The 20,788-nt window shown below is 32.3% G+C and overlaps 2 protein-coding genes across 3 annotated transcripts; one reads left to right on the plus strand and one right to left on the minus strand.

The window, feature by feature from the left end:
• The first annotated feature begins 269 nt into the window (after positions 1-269).
• On the plus strand, positions 270-20,138 carry LOC126776575 (glutamate decarboxylase 1). Of its 2 annotated transcripts, none has more exons than XM_050499206.1 (8): positions 270-343; positions 9,483-9,670; positions 10,475-10,697; positions 10,798-11,049; positions 11,188-11,252; positions 12,302-12,491; positions 16,841-17,074; positions 19,915-20,138. In XM_050499206.1, the coding sequence occupies exons 2-8, from the start codon at positions 9,555-9,557 to the stop codon at positions 20,104-20,106; spliced, it is 1,272 nt and encodes a 423-aa protein (XP_050355163.1). In that variant the 5' UTR covers positions 270-343; positions 9,483-9,554; the 3' UTR covers positions 20,107-20,138. The 2 variants fall into 2 exon arrangements, with proteins under 2 accessions (XP_050355163.1, XP_050355162.1); XM_050499205.1 differs by lacking the exon at positions 270-343 and adding an exon at positions 8,124-8,805.
• Positions 1,473-7,284, minus strand: LOC126776608 (adenylate cyclase type 10-like). The gene is made up of 4 exons (XM_050499257.1): positions 6,986-7,284; positions 2,174-6,902; positions 1,943-2,107; positions 1,473-1,664 (listed from the first exon to the last, which is right to left on the minus strand). Exons 1-4 carry the CDS (start codon positions 7,282-7,284, stop codon positions 1,473-1,475), a joined length of 5,385 nt encoding a protein of 1,794 aa, XP_050355214.1.
• Positions 20,139-20,788: the final 650 nt, after the last annotated feature.

The raw sequence follows: 20,788 nt of genomic DNA on the forward strand, positions 1-20,788 counted from the left end.
AAGTTTTAGGTAAAAAAAATGTAAATGTTTTTTAAACAAGCTTTTAAATACAAATTATATAATAGGTGTTGAAAGATTGGGATATATATATCTCCTGGACACGATACATGATGATGATGGGTGTCATGGTTTTTACCTTTAATTTGAGATAAAATAGTAGCGGCGCTGTGGTAAAAACAAATGTACAACAATAAAAGTTTTAAAAATATATTATCTGTGTATCTGTCATCTCGGGTGACACACATTACGGTGCGCGGGAAAATAAAATGTATAGGTATTGGAAGTTGGAATTGGCGCGAAGTGAAGACGGTGTGTGTGCATAGTGAGCTGATATATAAAATAGGTATAGTATATTTTATTTACTTTGTAATACCGACCTTAGGCTATGAGTTAAAGGGTGAACATTCCAGGCGCCACATTTAATATTAACATGTAAAATGTGTCTTCGTTTACGATTTTAAGGGTTTCGTTGTGTGTATTTGTTTCAAAAGATACATCAATAATATTTATTTTAAAATAATGGTTTCATAAAAATCAAATAAAATGAAGGAAAGACCGCTAATTTGCTACGATGAGGTGACCATATTAAAAAAGAAAGAATATTACTGACTAAACCTTTACAGAATTAACATTAAAATTCTTTAAATTTTAAAGTAAATAAATAGTTATTATTAGACATTAAGATAGTCAATTCAACATGGAACTATTTAGTAACTATATATGTGTATTTTATATTTACACTTATTTATTAGTTTGTTTTAATCACAGATTAATGTTATTTTATTTTGAGGAGAAAGTATGGAGCTTATTCCACCACGCTGCTCCATTGCGGGTTGGTGGAATACACATGTGGCAGAATTTCAGTGAAATTAGACACATGCAGGTTTCCTCACGATGTTTGCCGTCACCGTATAGCACGAGATGAATTATAATCACAAATTAAGCACATGAAAATTCAGTAGTGCTTGCCCACGTTTGAACCCACGATCATCGGTTAAGATTCACGCGTTCTTACCACTGGGCCATCTCGGCTAATACCTTCTCCTCGAAAATGAGAGGAGGCCTTAGCCCAGCAGTGGGACATTCACAGGCTGTTGCTGTTATTTTAGTCATTATTACAGCACAACCTACCTCATATCCTATGAGTTATTACTTAAACCGTTGGTTGCCTGGAAGAGATCGCTATGTAGCGATAAGGTTGCCAAAATTGTAGGCTACGTTTATTTACTCTGTATCCCTGTTTTGTATTTTTTTTCTCTGTGTGGTGTACAATAAAGTATAAAGTAAAGTGAGTAAAGTATAATAATAATTGTATTCTTAGTTTTTTGTAACACAGTGAAACAGTAAAATACTATAATTTTGATCAGGTTATAATATGGATCTCTGTTATAATTTATTTATTAATAGTCAAGTTACAAATATAGTTTTGCTTTGTTAATAAAATTGGAATAAATAAAATGATAGTGGTACTTTTAAACATTGCGATTAGTTACTATTTTATAAAGTAAATGATGCCAGGATGTTTTTGCTATTTCATTTGCAATATTCCAATGTAAAAATTTGCCGGATCGCGCATTTAGGATCCAGGATCTTGAATTTGAGGTAGCTGCAAGGGCCATAGCTTGTTCTAAACGATTGTTAATTCGCTTTGCCTCCTCAATTGCCTATATTTTAAAAGTATAATCAGGTCTAAGATTGTCAATTAAATATCTAAGATTCAAACCAATACAATACATTTAAGTTAATACGACGTGAAGTATATTTAATATTATTGCATACAATCGCTGTAAGCAAATGTGCATAAACCAAAAGGATCAGCGCGATGGAATGATTATTATATAGATAAAATAAATGTTTTTAACGAAAATCTTTACAACATTTTTACATTCGTCTAGATAATAATAAAATTTTACTTAGGCCATTATTAATGCGAAGAACATACCTGATTAAAAAGAACAGTGGCTGCTGACAGTCGTCCTGAAAGTCTTAGAGAACTTGCTTTTAACAAAAGCCATCTTGGATAAATTGTTCGTAAATTACGTGCATCTTTTTCTAATTCTGTTAGTTCTCGGTCAGCTAACGAACGTAATTCCATTACATCAACCACCTTTAACAATTCGACGAATGAGTAAAAATATGTATTTATAATATTATAATTAAATTAATAATATACCTTTTTTAAGTCATCCACTTTGCTGGCTAAGCTCTCTAACATTGCTTCTGCTAGCCTCATTCCACTTATAATGGTTTTTAATGATCCATCTTCATCGTCACCGCTTGACCAATTTAAAGCTTCAGTTTCATATCGTTTGGCTTTTTTCTCAGAATCTGTCCGTAACCAATATGTCCATAAACCTATTACAAGACGACGACGGCTTTCACCTACTGCTTTACCTTTATGAAGTGAAAACTCAGCAAAACGGCTAATTTCGTATGGTGATTCTAACTGAAAACCTGCATCTAATATCATGTCAAGAGAAAGTGCGTAATACCACGTCTCACATTCAAGAGTTGTTTGATTTTCGCCTATTTTTAAAAATAATTTCACAATTTCCACTGCTTCTTCAATTCTGCACCTTGATAGTAACAGGTAGAATAAATCTGGGATGATATCTATTGATATTTTGTCTGCATGTAAAAAAAGGCTAATCACCAGAGCTCGAAACCCAGATCGGATTGCAGATACAATATGGCCTCGTGCCGTACGTGCACGAAAAATCGCGAATAATAGTTTTCCTATAGCAAACATTTCATCGGCCTTAATAGATCGCTTTAAGCTTTCGAAGCAATTATATGATATTTTTTCCAGATCAACTGTTACTTCCGGCATTCCACGATCGAGCTCCATTTGGATCATATTGGCTAATGTATCACATAAATCTATTACGCTACATTCAATTCTTTGTACAAGGTATAAAGAGCGAAGTGCTGCTATTCTAGAGGTATCTTCATCTTCCAGAGTGGAATACAGCACAGTTGCAACGTTTAAGAAAAAAATTGAATCTGCCTGCATGAGTGCGTTATGCAAACGTTTTTTTTTGCGATTTAACTTAATCGCGTTAAATAAATTTCTAATTTGTAAGAAATTGGTTATTTTTGCTAAGTTCACGTGGTATATCTTAGCAGCTTTTTCAATATTTAATTTCGCAATAATAGGTCGACCACTTATTAAATACGAAGCAGCTTTCAAAGAATATATTTTACCTAGAAATCTTTTCCTATCAAAATTTGAGATGTCTGCAATTGTTTTATCGAGGCAAATACTTTCTACTTCGTCAAGTTTTGGTAGTGCATTTTCAAAATTATTCCCTAAAACATTGAAATAGCTGTATTTTATAAGAAAATCAATCACTTTGAATTTCACCTCAGCTTCTTTGGCATGTTGAATAAGTTGTTCAAGTATGATTATATTTATGTCAGTACATGTGCATTTGCTGTAGTCAGTTTTTGAAACTCCTTTTTCTAAATTTATACAAAATGACACTTTTTGTTTTTCATTTTTAGTTATTCTTAATTTATCTTCACTATCAATAACTCCCAAATTATGCCAATCTTTTGTTGTTTTGGCTTCTGTTACACCTCTTAAATTGTCAAATATATAATTCCTATTTAATGCTTCTGAGCTGACGCTCTTGTAAAACATATTTGACATTGTAACTCTTTTTGTAGATCTTCTATGGGTGTCAGTATTATTATCATAACTTGACTTCACTTTTAAAATTGGAGCACACTGTGAGACATTTATGAATGTTTTTTCACTCTTAGTAGATTTTTCACCGAAAATTATGGCACTTTCTTTTTTGGATTCTATTTTATTATTTAACATATTAATTAATGATTCAGATTTCGTATCACGAAGTGAATGACTGTTATATGGCATTTTGTTTCCTTTATCAGTTTGGCATTCAATGTAAGAGTCGCTTTTACTACTACCTTCAAGGTATTGTTCATTTGTATTTTGTTTATCAATACATGGCATTATTTCTGGTTGTATGTTAAATAAAGATTGTACTATCATAACTGTACCGCCGCAATCAGGACATTTTTGGTTATTGTTTTCTAAAAAGTTTACAATGCGTAAATGAAACTCTTTTTTCTGATTAAGAGGCAATAAATCGTAAAAAGTTTTTCTCGAATTTTTATTTCTGAATTTCATTACTTTACAAAAAGCGTACTTAGGTAGACCATCACTTACATCAGAGTCATAATCAAAATTGCATTCACAGGACAAATCTGTACTAATCGAGTAATTAGATATTACTGTTCCCGTTGAAGCCATTTTGTTATATCTACTATTTGCACAGTACAAAATACGCATTGCAAATAGTCTTTTTATAGCTTTTGCTGTAGTTAAAGGATTATTTTCATACATTATGTTTTCTAAGAGATGTCTTGATATTACATTTCCAATAACAGAAGCTATTTTTAAAAGTAGTTGTTGATAAGGGGTTAACGAATCTATCTGCATCATAATGAGAGCATCTATGTTTTGTACATTTATGTCTATATTAAGTTGATCTTTTTGTATCACAAAGCATATCGAAATTTCTTCCGTAGTGTTTTCTTCAATTAATTGATCCAAAGTAGATTGATCGTTTGCATTTATTGCTATAGGACGTAGCAAGGTAGGATCTGGAAATTGTAAGTTCTCATCTTGCCAATGGTCTAGTTCATTTTCATTAACTTTCTTAATATTCAAAGCACCATTTGAAAAAAGGTGAACAATGAAACTTTCCACGAGTCCAGGCATGCCAGAACATTTTGCTTCAAGAGCATTACATAGGTCCTTTGACACAGCTTGTACGTCTAGTATTTGGCAAGCTAATGGTATGATCCAAGTAGAACTGATTGTACCTAGAACAATTTTTCTTATGTTGCTTTTAATGAAGACATTGTATAGCCAACTGTGTACAGTGCTAAATTTTCCTCTAGTAACAGTTAGCACGGTAAATATTTTGATAGTTTCAATCATAATTGCAAGAAAATCCCATGAGAGTGCATCTAAATTTTGTAAATCATCTAAAAATATCACATATGTGTTTGATAAACAAGATATTAACTTTTTGAAAAAATATTTTTCTTTTTCTTTTCGTAAAATCTCATTCTGAGAAGAAAATTCTTCATGGTAAGCGAACCGAACCTTTAATATGTTATTTAAATAGCACAAGTCGTCACTATAATGTTTAAAGAGATTGACAATTTTTTCTTCTTTTGCAAATCCAATAATAGGTTTATCGAGCCCTAACATTTGTTCAATAATTTGATTTAATGCTAAATACGGGGTTGCAGAATGTATTGAAGTTAAACTAAGATGACAGACAGTAAGATCTTTGTTTTTTGCATATCGAGCCATCCATTGTAGAAGTCTAGTTTTCCCTATTCTACTTTCCCCTATCAGTAATAGTGCATCAAAATCTCTAAATGATAAATGATAATCATTGATCCAGTTTTCGAAATACTCCATTTCATCGCACCGATTTAGTAATGGGGATGTCAAGGGTATGTTATGTAACTCTTTTGCTCTAATTTCTTCGGTGTATTCGTAAATTTTTCCTGGTTGAACTATACCTTTGAGTTCAGTTGGTGGTTGAAGAGTGAATCCATTACTGGACATTTTACTTTTGACAAATGTGGCTTCATCGCATGTAATTTTGTTGCGGAAACCACACATTAAACGAGCGGCCTTATTTACAGTGGCACCAATAACGGTAAATTCTCTACGGAACGGATGTCCAACTACTCCACAGTATACTTGACCAGTAGTCACACCAATGGATACTTCAGTCACACCGTCAAGAGCTGAAACGGATTTTTTTATACTAAACCCGCATTTTAGAGCTGCCTGTGCTTCTGACTCGTGCTTGAATCCTCGCAAGCCAAAAATTACTAATATCATAATATCCTTGTCAAATAAAATAATTTTATTCACGCATCCCATAGATTTGTAAACGATTTCACAAGTTATTTGATAAGAATTATTAACTATTGTAATTAGTTGTGGGAAGGGACAATCCCTAGGTTTGAGGGTTACAAATAAAACGGAAACTTGTCTCATTTCGGTCAGATATTCCAACGGTTGATGTGCATCGATTTGTGTTAGAACTGGTCTTATCATAAATTTTCTTATTTCACAGCCTATATTTTTTTCTTTTGCCATTAATATAGTTTTACGTAAGATCAATGACTCATTCGCTTTTGAAATTGTAGTACCTTCTTTAGGCGCTTGATCTAAAAGATAGTCTGGAAGATTTTCGGTTGTAATAAATGATTTGTTGGCTTGTTTGATCATGGATCCAAAACCAGAAAAAGGCTTATTTACATCATTTTCACGTGGATCATAGAGAATGGATTTTATCGTAACATGGCCATCACCGTCGATGAAGTGATCATAATTTCTTGAGTAGCAGTGTCCCCATGCAGTTGGTGTCAACTTTACTTCTCCTGAAGCACATAGACTTTCAGCGACTTTGGCTTCGATAACAGGTAAGCCAATGATTATATAGTTCATATCTATTCCAGTCCCAATAGGAGCGAATATTAGATTTCCAGCTGATATAGCCAACTTAACTTTAAGATTTACTTTGACATCAGTTTCATATGATCCAAAGGAATGCTGAATTATGAGGGCACACATAATTGCAGTGTGAATCGTATGACATAGGAATGTTCGATTATCAGTTTTCCAAAGAGCTAAAAATGCATCTCCAGCAAATTTGATTATATCTCCACCATGACTATATATGACTTCTATGAGAGAGCCGAGATAGGTGTTTAATGTTACGGTTAACTTATAAGTGCCACCCTTTCCAGTATTATTATATTTTTCAGATAGTGCTGTATATCCTGAAACATCAGCCATCATTAATACGCCGACGAATTTTTTCGGGTCTCCTGTACTGAAGCTGTAAATCGAATCGAGCGTATTATCAGTATTAAATGAACTTACTTAATTTATTGCAATAGATATTAAATAATAAGACATTACTTTTTCATAAGTAGTATTTCGTCAGGTACCAAAGTGGACAGAACTAATGTTTGTTTTTTCGTAAGATTTACTTCAACATCTTGATCGGATAAATCATTGTCTGCATTATTTTGCATAAAGAATTCTTCAAACCAATCCTTGAGCTCACATGCTTGTGGTAAATCATCCACAGAATCTTCTTCTAGATATTCTTTATCTTTTCGCGATAGTTTTCTTCCATACGATCGCCATTTCTCCGTACTTACCATTATGTTCATTGAATTGCGACGTGATCGTGTGCGTGATCTCCGAAAATTCATATTTATTGTTTTACACTTTAAATTTTGCTTCAAACTCCAAAGATTTACATATTAAGCTTAACCTAAAATATAGTAAAATCTACTTGGTCTTGACTTGTACTACATAACTTTATCAATAGGACTCATATTGTTTTGTGCATATATATATTTTAATTTTCTGGAAATAAAATACCTTATGTATATGGAAATTTGTTCCTAGTATTTAACATATAATTGTCCTACAAGTTGGAAGAGCTGGCATGTCACTGTATCCTTCTGATATTGACAACGCAAGAAGTATAAACTATAAACCACTTCCTTAGTCCTTACATTATTGTATCTAAGATATACATTCACATAAACAGCAATATACTCTATATTGCTTTTATGTTTAGCGGTGTTAATTGTTATATTCTTAGTTATGTCATCACTTAATCATAACTTTTTGTATTAAAAATAAATACGTTATGAGTTACGTTAGTCCAGTTATAAATTTCTGACGAATGACTTCATATGATCATTAAGTCATCAATAGAAATTAATAATAAATCGTGTTTAACATCAACCAACTCGAATTAGAGCTGCGTGGTGGAATAAGCTCTATATCTTTTCCTCAAGAGGGACAGAAGCCTAGCAGTGGAACATTCACAGGATTTGCCTTCTTATCAAAAAAAAAAAAAACAGTAGTTCTCTATTATCGTATAAAAATTGCGATAAAAACATTAAATTGTGTATTAAAATAAGTTGATAAATTTTCCGAACGGGTACAACAGTCCAATGTGTCAATTTAAAATCAATCAATTATTATTTATTTCTCGAATAAATTAGAGAGATTGTTTACATGTTGGAGTATATAGTACTCGTTTATACTTGGCGATATGTAAATAACAAATAAATAATAATTATTGGACACGTACGTTCACTACGTATAAGACTAAGTACTTTAAATAGTGTGCAGGCGAATACGAATCAAAAAATCATAATTAAAATATATATTATTTACGCAGACTTTTACAAGTATTTTTGAATCGTTTTTTTTATTCTAATATTTTAAATATAAAACCGCCATTGGCTTGGAATGTAGATGTAACGAGAAAAATCGGCCAAGAAAACAGTAGGCATTCACTTAAATGATAAAGTTATGTTAATCAATTATGAATGAACGACCACATCTAGAACGTTTGTAAAAATCATTAAATTACTGAAGTCGTTGTTTGCTCATGTTCGCTCGTGTGTTTGCTTAAAGTTGCAGTGTACTACTACCGTTGACGATCAGACAGTCACGCGTACTCCACGTACCAAACGACACACGTTTGTCTTTTTTATGTTTTCTGTTATAATTTCAAATAAAGTATTTTCAATATTAAGCTCGGAAATATTTTCCAGCGTTTTCAAAGATTATTTAACTTGTGTTTTTTTTAATTGTCTCTCAATATGACGACTAATGGACATTCATTTTTGGATAAAATTATTGGGATCCTAAAGGAAGAAACTGCTGATCATGTTCCGCTAATTAATTTTAAGCATCCGAAGGAGTTAGAGGTGAGAAATTTTATATAAAAAATTAAATAAATTCAAATACATAAAACCGTTTGATTCTATTTTGTATTCAATGCATACTTCGTAACTAGTTTTAAGTCATGCCTTCTCTCGACCTAAATATTCTTTACCCTAACAATATTTTCATAGGAAATAACGTGACTCTAATCTATTTACATTTAAACTAAACTATTTAAATATAAAAAATAGCTTTTAACATTTATGAACGCCTATTTGTATACCAAATTATAAAGTCAGTAATTCTGATAACATTAATTACACTTAATATGGAGTTTATTAAGTATAATTAATGATATCCTTATTAAACATAAACTCTTCTCTATTTATACGTAGTTACTACATTTTAAATAAGTTGACCTTAGGAATTATAATTAGGTTCATTCACAATTATTTATTTACTATTATACTAATGTATATATATTAAACGCCTATGAGATAATGTTTATATTCTATTGTAATGCAATGTTCATACTTGTCAATGTATAAAATAGCTTAATGCATCTCTAAATATATATATACCTACTCCACGTACCAAACGACACACGTTTGTCTTTTTTATATTATCTGTTATAATTTCAAATAAAGTATTTTCAATACTGAGCTCGGAAATTTTTTTTTAAAGATTATTTAACTTGTGTTTAAAAAAAATATTTTCAAAGGAAACATTGAGCGATGATTTGGATATCTCGACACCAGCAAGTGACTACGAACTCGAGAGGACCGTGCGGAAGATGCTACAGTATAGCGTGAAAACGAACAAAGCTACTTTCAGAAACCAATTATTTGGTGGAACAGATCCTTATGGCCTTGCAGGATCTTGGATTTCCGAGGCTTTTAATACGAGTCAGTGAGTACATATTGACCATACTATATAATATATACATAATTCCCTATATAACATATAATATATTTTCCTATCTGTAAGCTAAAACACTTCATTTGTATTTTTTATTTTTTTGTTTTGGTGTTTTATGCAACCCATGATCGCTATATAGCATTTAATATGACATAGCCTATAATATGGTGATTTTTGATAATCAATAAGCAAGTGTATCGATTCTATATTGACTATGCGGCATTCTATTACGGGTTGTTTTTTTATATCCGAATCAAGCCTTTATAAAAATACCGATTAAAATATTTTCTACACATAGTTTTCAATTTCAGGATTATTAATATTAAATTGAGAGTATGTCTATGTACGAGTATAAGTATATATTTTTTATATCTACGTTATTATGTCAAAGTCGAAAATCGTATAGAACTTTTCTGACGAACGTTCGTAAAAGTTATGCAAAAATTAATTTTGGTCGACTTTGTATGTCAGTATAAATTGACTTACCTCTCAACATTTTCGGTAACTAAAAATTGTGGCATGTACATACTTTACCATTTCAATTCAGTACTTTCGCAAATATAAAAACGTATAAATTATTAACACAGAATTTGCCAGTTGGCGAGATTGTGTGTGTTTTTTTGTATATCTAGTCATAATAAAACAATTATATATATGTGGTATATAAAACAACTTGCTTAAAATCGGAGCGGACTATTTACAACTAGTTAGATACTAAATGCAAAAGGACAATATAATGATTTTTTTATTGACAAAATAATTCAATCGATGATGTAATTTTTAATCATTCTAAAGGTACACGTTCGAAGTAGCACCAGTTTTCACACTCGTAGAAATGAAAGTACTCAAACATATTCTGAAGTTATTTGGTATTCCTGACGGTGATGGCATATTCAGTCCCGGAGGAAGTATTTCAATGCTGTACGCATTGGTTGCTGCTAGGTTTAAAGCCTTTCCAGAAATAAAGGCTAAAGGCATGCGGAATCTTCCAGAAATGGTCATTTTTTCTTCTGAAGATGTAAGAAATCGGACCGTTCTATCTTTGAATGTTTATTCACCACAACGTATTTTTTTTAAGGTTCGAACATCATAATTCAAAAATAGAATATTACTTTCAGAGTCATTATTCAATCATGAAAGCAGCTCATTGGCTCGGTTTCGGTACAGAAAATGTTAGAATAATAAGAACCAATGATTTTGGTCAGCTGGTTGCAGAAGAACTAGAAGTGACTATCCAGAAGGAGTTGGCTCTGGGAAGATATCCCGTACTAGTGAATGCGACCGCTGGCACGACAGTACTCGGAGCTATTGACGATTTAGACGCCGTTGCCGATATATGCCAGAAATACGGGATTTGGATGCATGTTGATGTATGTTGTGTTGTTAAATATATACTTCTCCCTGTATACATTTAACTTTTATTTATTTTAAAGTTAATTTTCGTATTTATCCAAGCAGTTTAATCATAATACGTATCAAGTCTTTTAACTGTATTTTAAATATTCCAGGCATGTTGGGGTGGAACTTTAATATTGTCGAATAAATTACGAAACAAACTGAAAGGAATTGAACGGTAGGTATCGTTAAGTATAAGTTTAAGTAGTTTTATTATTGAAGATAATTTTAATAATTTAAATATATTAAAATGTAACATGGCTCAGTGAATAAAATAAGTGGACCTTAGCCGATGATCGCGGTTTTAAATCCGGGCAAGCACCACTAAATTTTCATAGTTAATATACGCTTATAATTCATCTTTCGCTGGAGGTGAAGAAAAATATGAGAAACAAAAACTGGATGCTTTGGATATTCTGATACACGTGTATTTAACAACTCTTACTGGGTGCCTGGTGGGGTTGACTCCAAACCAGCCCTTTCAGGGGTCTTTACTCAGCAGTCAATGTTTATGGACTATATTTCTAATATAATTAGAATTAAATTTTTGTCAAGTTTTTATTAACTCGGCTTCAGAAATTGTCTATTTGTAATTGATTTTTAATTGAGCGTCATTATGAATTAGAGACTGAAATTTTGAATATAGCTCAGCTTCAGAAAAAAAAGTGGTATATTTTTTATAAGAATAAGTTTTTCAAAGTTTTTAAAGTTTATTATCTCTGTATTATTTGTCTTTGATATCTCATCCCATCGGATTATGAGAGCTAGGGAATAGAGAGTCCACCTGTGCTTGCGCACACTCTCGTGCACTATAATATATCCTGGGGCCAAATTCTAATAATTTATAACGATTACGAAACGTTTCCGATTCAATTCCGATCCAACTTTGAATCATCTGTATTTATTCGAGTCGGAACCGAACCGATAATATGTTCACGTATAACGTTATGTCAAAATTAAACGTAATTATTAACTTTTATCGCAATAGTCGATACTTAAATTAAAGAATAGGAAAGCAGAAAAACGGCAACAATCACTGTTGAACTGGCCCTGTGCAGGCTAATCTCTCTTGAGATTGGCCGAGGTGGCCGAAATCGGTCTGGAGGACCTTATTATTATTATATCGAAATAAATTTATTTCTATATTTTTATAGTTACATTTTTATGAATTATTATAACCTATTGGCTTGTATTTAATTATTTACCTATGGTTTATTTCGATTCCAGTGCAAATTCAATATCATGGAATCCCCATAAAATGATGGGGGTACCATTGCAGTGTTCAGCGTTTCTGCTCCGAGAGAGAGGGTTGTTGCATGAGGCGAATGCTGCAGCCGCGCAATATCTCTTTCAACAGGACAAGTTCTACGACGTACGTTACGATACAGGGGACAAGAGCGTGCAGTGTGGGAGAAAGGTAATAAAATATTAAATTATTACACGTTATTGTTTTTGTACATAGCAACACACTAAATATAATATGCTTTATTTATTTAACAATAGTGGCAACACAAATTCTGCATTACAACTTCAAGTTAAACCGAATGAAATCTAAAATTTAATATTTTTATTTTATAGAATAGGAAAGCGGACGAGCATGTAGGCCACCTGATGGTAAGTGACGCCCATAGACATTGGCATTGTAAGAAATGTTAACCATCGCTTACATCACCAATGCGCCACCAACCTTGGAAACTAAGATGTTATGTCCCTTGTGTCGTTAATTACACTGGCTCACTCACCCTTCAAACCGGAACACAACAATACCAAGTACTGCTGTTTTGCGGTAGAATATCTGATGAGTGGGTGGTACGTACCCAGACGAGCTTGCACAAAGTTCTACCACCAGTAAATATATTTTTAAACCATATAATATTTCATATCTTCGATATTTAATTAACATAAAAACAAATTTTATAGGGGAACGAAACATTTACATATTTAGTTTTAATAAAATGTTACATTTCAAAATCTTTCTCAAATGTAACGTAATTCATTTCATAATAAAATACAGATTATTACTATTTTCTTAAGGTTAAAAAAAAATTAAATGCAATATCCTGCGTAGGGATGCTTCAGCTCAAATCGCCATATAATTACGATAGCAGGAAAGAGACACTTTCTAAATGATAAATGTATTTATAAATGCTTAATTAGCACTCGATAATAATTTAATTACTCGTCGTAATTATCTGCTATCTGTAAATAAACATTAATTTATATTGCAAAATTGTTTACCGTATTGATGAGAATTGTTATACTTTTTTTTTGTTTAATACGTTTTTTTTTAAATTTTATTTTATGTTTGAAAATGGAACAATGTTGTTGTAGCGTTTTTAATTCGATTGTGTCGCAGATAATAAATGGTGCCACGCAACGAATTTACAATAATTATTTTCATTTGCTATCAATAATGACAATTGAAATTCATACTAAAGCGTGTTATCATTAAAGTTGCTTTAAATGCACAAGTAATATGTTTTTATTGATATTTTATTAAAAATAAAATATTTTAATAATAAAATAAATGAGATGGAAATATAATGTAGTATTTTATAAAAAGATGTACCGACCTTTCCAAAAATTTAATCTTTAGGTCTGTTATAAGTCAGTCACTGTAGCCATATTCTTGCTTGCCATAAATCAATGTAGTTTTCATTAAGTACTAATTTTATTTTATTAAAAATTTTACATTTATTAATGTGTAATGTTTTTTAAAAATAATACCTTGTTGGTTTAGTGGCTAGATATAGGCCGCTGACCCGGGGGTCCTGGGTTCAATTCCCAGGTCGGGCCGATAAAAAGTTATTGGGTTTTTCTGTCAGAAAATTCTCAGTAGCAGCCCGGGTTCTGGAAGTTGGAAGTGTGTACACTCCCGTGCCTCGGAAAGCACGTAAAGCCGTTGGTCCTGCGCCTTTCCGGTCGTGTCGGATTGCCGTCCCATCGGATAATGAGAGTTGGAATAGAGAGTGCACCTGTGTTTGCGCACACAGTTGTACACTATAATATCTCCTGCGTAGTTGGCTAATCTCTCTTGAGATTGGCCGCCGTGGTCAAAATCGGTCTTGAGGACCTTTATGTTTTTTATGTGATTACATATGTTTAGTCTTTTGTGTTAAATTTTATTGTTTGTGTAATTATTATTATCAGTGGAAACTTAGCTGATGTAGGAATTATTGCATATTATTATGCCATAAATCATTTCATTGTATAATTCATATGTGATGTTCGTCATTTAAATTACAAATTATATGTTGAACATTTAATCTAATTTTTTCTCGTAATATAACTTACCCAGCCCAGCCGATGGCCCAGTGAAAGTGAAGTAAGAACGCGTGAATCTTAACCGATGATCGTGGGTTCAAGGGCAAGCACCACTGAAGTTTTTCATGTGCTTAATTTGTGATTATAATTCATCTGGTGCCTCGGTGAAGGTAAAAATCGTGAGGAAATATGCGTGTGTCTAATTTCATTGAAATTTACATATATGAATTCCACCAACTCGCATCGAAGCAGCGTGTTGGAATAAGCTCCAAACCTTCTCCTCAAAAAGGGAGAAGAGGCCTTAACCCAGCAGTTTTTTTACATTTACAGGCTGTTATCGTTAATATTATCGTTTATCGACCTCCTAGTTTCCGCCTCTTAAATAATTTCATTTCTCCACAACTTACTCGTGCAGCTTTCATCATACAAAAACATAATATTAATGGGAGACATCAATATTAATATTGCTGACTTAAATCAGGATTATCTTGAAGTACTTCGAATTATCTTGAAGTCCTGTCATTTTTTGGTTTAATCCACATATTACACACCTACTAGAGCCAACAGTTGCTTAGACCATATAATCTTTAAAACAAAACTATCGTCTTTTACCTTCATCTTAAAAACAGCAATAACAGATCACGAACCAATTCATTTATGTATGAATAAAAATACCAATAGTATGTATAAAAAATTAAAATACTCATATAAATTAAATTTTGACAAATTAAAAGATGATTGTAAAAATTTAGATTTTAGTGAGATATATAATATAAATAACAATCCAGATCAGTGCATGAACATATTTATTAACCTTATACAAAACATTATTTTGAAAAACACAATTACCAATAGACTTCCTCGAAGTAAAATAATTAAAAAACCCTGGATCACCATAGGTTTGCTGAAATGCACAAGAACTAGGGATAGAATGCACTACAAATTAAAGAAAGCGGTAAATAATGAGACTAAGAATCACATATAAACGTTACAGGAATTTTTGTAATCAAATTTTTAAAAAATGTAAGAGGGACTACGAAAGAAATGAAATTAAAGCCGCTGGAAATAATAACAAAAAAATATGGAACATAATAAAAAATATTAATAACTTAAATAAAACTACAAACCAACTTTTTGAACTCCTTAATATAAATAAAACACCCCTGGAATCAGTAAACTCAGTAAACAAATACTTTGCAAGCATAGGTGCTGATCTGGCCTCAAAAATAACCTCAAACCTAACAACTACCTTCACTAATATCTTTAGAACATCATCTATACAAGACTCATTCGTTCTCTTAAGCACTACAAAAGATGAAATGTGTAGACTTATAATCGACCTAAAATCAAATTGTAGTCCTGGCTGGGATGGCATAACGTCCAAGGTACTCAAGTGTCTAATTGAATTTATTGTGACTCCGCTCACCTACATTTTTAATAGATGTTTATCGGAAGGTATATTTTCTATTTCTCTCAAGAAATCCACAGTTTTACCCATCTTTTAAGCCGGAGACAGAAACCTTGTATCAAATTGCCGTCCAATCTCGATATTACCATCCCTCTCTAAAATACTTGAAAAAATTATAAATAATAGACTTGTTACATATTTGGAAGATAAAAATTTAATCGCAGATATACAATATGGCTTTAGGAAAAGATAACCAACCTCAGATGCAGTTCATTCTCTTGCGGATTTCATAGTAGACAAATTAGACAATAAAGAAAAATGCCTAACTATTTTTATTGATCTTCAAAAGGCCTTCGATACAGTCTTTTTGAATAAAATGATCGAGAAGCTAGACAGTTTAAGCATTAGAGATAGACAACTACAGCTTTTACAAAATTATTTGCTAGATCGCTCCCAGCAGGTTAAAATAGGTGACGTTATCAGCAATGAGAGATCTGTCACTTATGGAATTCCGCAAGGTAGCATTGTAGGCCAAACTTTATTTCTTTGCTATATAAATTAACTTTGTAACCTAAAGCTAAGAAATTGTAAAATAATATGACATGCAGATGATACCACTCTTACATTTCACGGTAAAACATGGAATGAAGTATTTGAATTTGCACAAGAAGGTTTTAATACGGTTAATCATTGGATGCCTTTTAATACCCTCACTTTGTATCCAAGTAAAACTCAATACATATTTTTTTCAATACGCAACACACCTAATAATACAATATCACATCAATTAGTAGCTCACTCATGTAATCTAGCAGATTATACCAAATGTACCTGTCCCGTTATTAATAAAACAGATCAAACTAAATACTTAGGTATAACAATTGATAAAAATCTTAATTTTAAAGGGCATCTAAAACAATTAAGTCAAAAACTCAGAAAACTTACATATATTTTCAAAAATATGAGACAAATCGCTGACTGGACTCCCAGATATAACTTTATTTTTTATATATTATTAAAAAAAATGTAAAAATTATTGTCTGTGATCATTGTGTGGGAGATAATAAATAAATTTATTATTATATTACTTACAGATCGACGCGTTTAAGCTTTGGATGATATGGAAAGCTCGCAGCGACACTGGTCTCAGCCATCTTGCTGATCGTGTCATGGAAATAGCTGAGTTTTGCCTAGGCGCAGTCGCTCGTAAGGATGGCTTCAGACTAGTAACCGCATCATTACAATGTCCAAATGTCTGCTTCTGGTACATACCCACATTCATGAGGAATGGGGACGAAGACGATGAATGGTGGGATAAAATGCATAAGGTCAGTTGAAAGATTTTATAATTTCATTTTAGGCTTTCGAGCACATGAAAAGTACTCTATGGCAATTTGTCACCGGCGCCCATAGACAAGAAGTCTAAGAAATATCACTGATTCTTTACACCATCATTCTCTTGCTAACCATGTCTTGTGTGACGTAACAACATTAATTAGACTGAAAAATTCGCTATTCAAGAACCAGAATTCACCGGTCACACTTGAGTGGGTTATACCCATGTTGGTCGGGTGGGTCATATTGAGAACAAATGATATTGACTAAGCTTCAAGATTTCTTAATAGGTTAGTTAGTCAAACGACAGTACATTTTCGAAATCCTCGAGTGAAAGAGCGATGGCAGATATTAAGTAGCTTATTTCTTTTTCTGACTGCTTACAACGTGTGTGCATATATATAGCGTAACAAACAAACTCACTCACTTATTATATAAGCTCATAAGCGGGGCCTTATGAGCTTATATAATAAGTATGTAAATAATATCATATCTTGTGGTTTACGTCTTTCAAATATTGAATTTAAGGTTTTTAAGTCGATTAATGTTAGGCAATCTTTTATCTTGTCCAGTAGAATAAAATTGTGTGCCTTTGTATGCTTTCTAAACGATTTTTAACTGCTAACTAGGATTCCATATAACCATACTCTAGTTTCCTCCTCTAAGATATTTTTTCAGTATTTTTCTACTTATAAATTTTATGGAGCTAGTGCGGGAGTGATAAGTAAAACAATGCTGTGTCTTCTTCTTTCAAATATAAAATCATTAATAACAGAAAGAGCGAAATCATTGTTTAACTCCTTCCTTCCTTTTGTACTCGTGAATTCTGAATTTGTTTTTTTTTTACGGATAAAAATATCAGTCAATATATAAGGCATATATAGAAGTATACCGTAAATCCTTATATGTTGACCCAGGAACAATATATTATCGTCATGTGTAATTTCATTTGCATCCAGCCAGTATTATATATATACGTTTAATGTCAAAAACCTTTGAACTATTAGTATAAGATAACAAAATGAGTCACACTTTCTGTGAATATTCACATATTATGGAATAATTATAATATAAAATGATTTAATATCGCATATACATATTGCAATTGCTACAGGTCGTATGTGGAGTTGTGTATTGTTACGTACTTATATATTATACAGGAGTTCATAGAAACTGAATATTCACGTTTATTTAGTTGTTTTATTACTAGTTTAATAAGGAGACCAATATTATACATACGAAGGTGAGTTTGTTTGTTTGTTACACTTTAACGTCTTAATTTCTCAAACGTACGTCATTAATTTTATATATTTCGATGTTAAGGGGGCACTCGGCGCCTTGCTAGAGCTTTGTGCAAGCTCGTCTGGGTAGGTACCGCCCACTCATCAGATATTCTACCGCAAAACAGCAGTACTTGGTATTGTTGTGTTCCGGTTTGAAGGGTGAGTGAGCCAGTGTAATTACAGGCACAAGGGACATAAAATCTTAGTTCCCAAGGTTGGTGGCACATTGGCTATAAGCGATGGTTGACATTTCTTAGAATGCCAATGTCTAAGGGCGTTTGGTGACCACTTACCATCAGGTGGCCCATATGCTCGTCCACCTTCCTATTCTATAAAAAAAAAAAAAAACTTAGCATCAGGTGGCCCATATGCTATTCCGCCTTCCTATTCTATAAAAAAAAACACCGGCGAGCCCCACATACCCCTCCACTGTTCCTGTGGGGGAAATAAGTATAGCGTTTTTTCCAGCGTTTATAGGGTACCTAATACTTGCCCCCTTACACGCGGACGAAGAATTGGACAGAAACAATTCATTTTTGTTTATCCGCTGTTGCCGTGTTAAATTATACATACTGTGATGACAGTCTCGGTGGTCTGATAGTTAACTTTATTGGCTGCAGATCCCGATATTCCGGGTTCAAATCTGGGGTCATAATATAAAATTTAATGAGTTTTTCCGGCAAGAAAATCTCAGTAACAACGCATAGTTAGGAAGTTTTTTTACTCCTGTGTCTTGGAAAGTAACGTAAGCTGAGATATCTCTCCGTTTGTGACATACAGCTGTCTGCTTCTTTTATGGAAGTGTATTTGTATTTGTACACACACTTGTGCTCTATAATATAACACAGCACAGTTGTCAATTTTTTTATGATTAAGATTGTCGCGCGGGGCCGAAGTTCGTTCAGAAACGCTTCATAACATAAACTTTAAAAGCATTTAATTCATATAAAGTAACAACAGCTTAAGATGTTAACTTGTTTAGTTAAACATTAATTTCGTATTTTCTGTCATTATAGATTTAACATTCGAAAGCAGAAGATACAGCATTGTTTAACTAATTACCCGCTTAACAACGTTTATAAGGAACGGCTAAACGTATTATGTTATTTATAATTAGATTTTTTTATAATACAAATAAAATAGAGTTAAATTAAATTAGTGTGAGTGTCAACTAGAATTGATGTGTAAATAACAACTCTTACGCTGACGTCATCTGACGCTCGAAGTCTCATCGTCAGTTTGTTCCTACCGTGTACCCTAAGTTGTTTACACATCAAAAGGCATTAAAATAATCTTAATAATTTATTGTATACCACACCACAAAGAGAAAAATACAAAACATGTATACCGCCTAAATAAATGTACAATCATGGCGACCTTATCGCTACATAGCGATCCAGGCAACCAACGGTGTAAGTAATTACAGATAGGATATGAGGTAGGTGGTGGTATGAATAAAATAATATTAATATTTATTTAAAACAAAACCAATAAAAAAATGTAAATATAAAAATAAATAATCATGTTCCTTTTTCTTTTGTTTTTTTCAGATCACACCGAAAATTAAGGAACTTCTCACGATAAATTCTCGTTTGATGGTGGCCTATTCCCCATTACGTCATCACAAGAATTTCTTCAGACTTGCCTTTACTTTTCATCCGATACTAGAAGAAAAACAAGTTCTGGATATGCTACAATCTATTGAAGATTGCGGAGAAATGGTGACATTATCAATGCTTTGATTTCTAGTGAGAGATTTATATTTAAGTTTTAACTGTAATTTCTTTTTTTTAACAGTATATTACACAAAACATGCAGTACTCGTAAAATGATTAATCCATTCAGCCTTGCTGATAATGAACATTTTACTAAGTCTTATATATTAACAGAATAATTATTTACCGAAAGTGTTTAAATTTTCTAAGACGTTTATTTTGATATGAATTAATACTTTATGTTTAATATATTGAATTAAAATAACTCTTAAAATATTCTTTTTTAAATTGCAACGTTACGTATAAATAATCTAGACCCGCGGTAGCGTCAAGCTAAGTTCAAGCTATCAGAACTGGCGAGCAGCACCGTGTGTAATATTACACGAACCATTTGGAGCCATTTTTGACCTCTCACAACTCAAAAAGTATTTCACATAATCACGTCAAATTTGGCTCATATATTGAAACCTGCGAGATACATATGTGGTCTGAGTTTCATAAACACACCTCAAGCGGTTATTTAGATATTAAAGTCCAAAAATCGTCATTTTTATCACTGACTGACCTATCAAAACTCTAGCTCAGTTCCAGATGACCTAGAAAGTTCGAATTTGTCATCGGATAGTTAGTATTCAACAAAGGAATAAATCTTAAAGTAGTAATTTTTTATCATTTTGTTATAATTTTTTAATTAATTGATTCTATTAGG

This window comes from Nymphalis io, chromosome 20 (assembly GCF_905147045.1).
Source record: "Nymphalis io chromosome 20, ilAglIoxx1.1, whole genome shotgun sequence".
NCBI classification, from domain to species: Eukaryota; Metazoa; Arthropoda; class Insecta; order Lepidoptera; family Nymphalidae; genus Nymphalis; species Nymphalis io.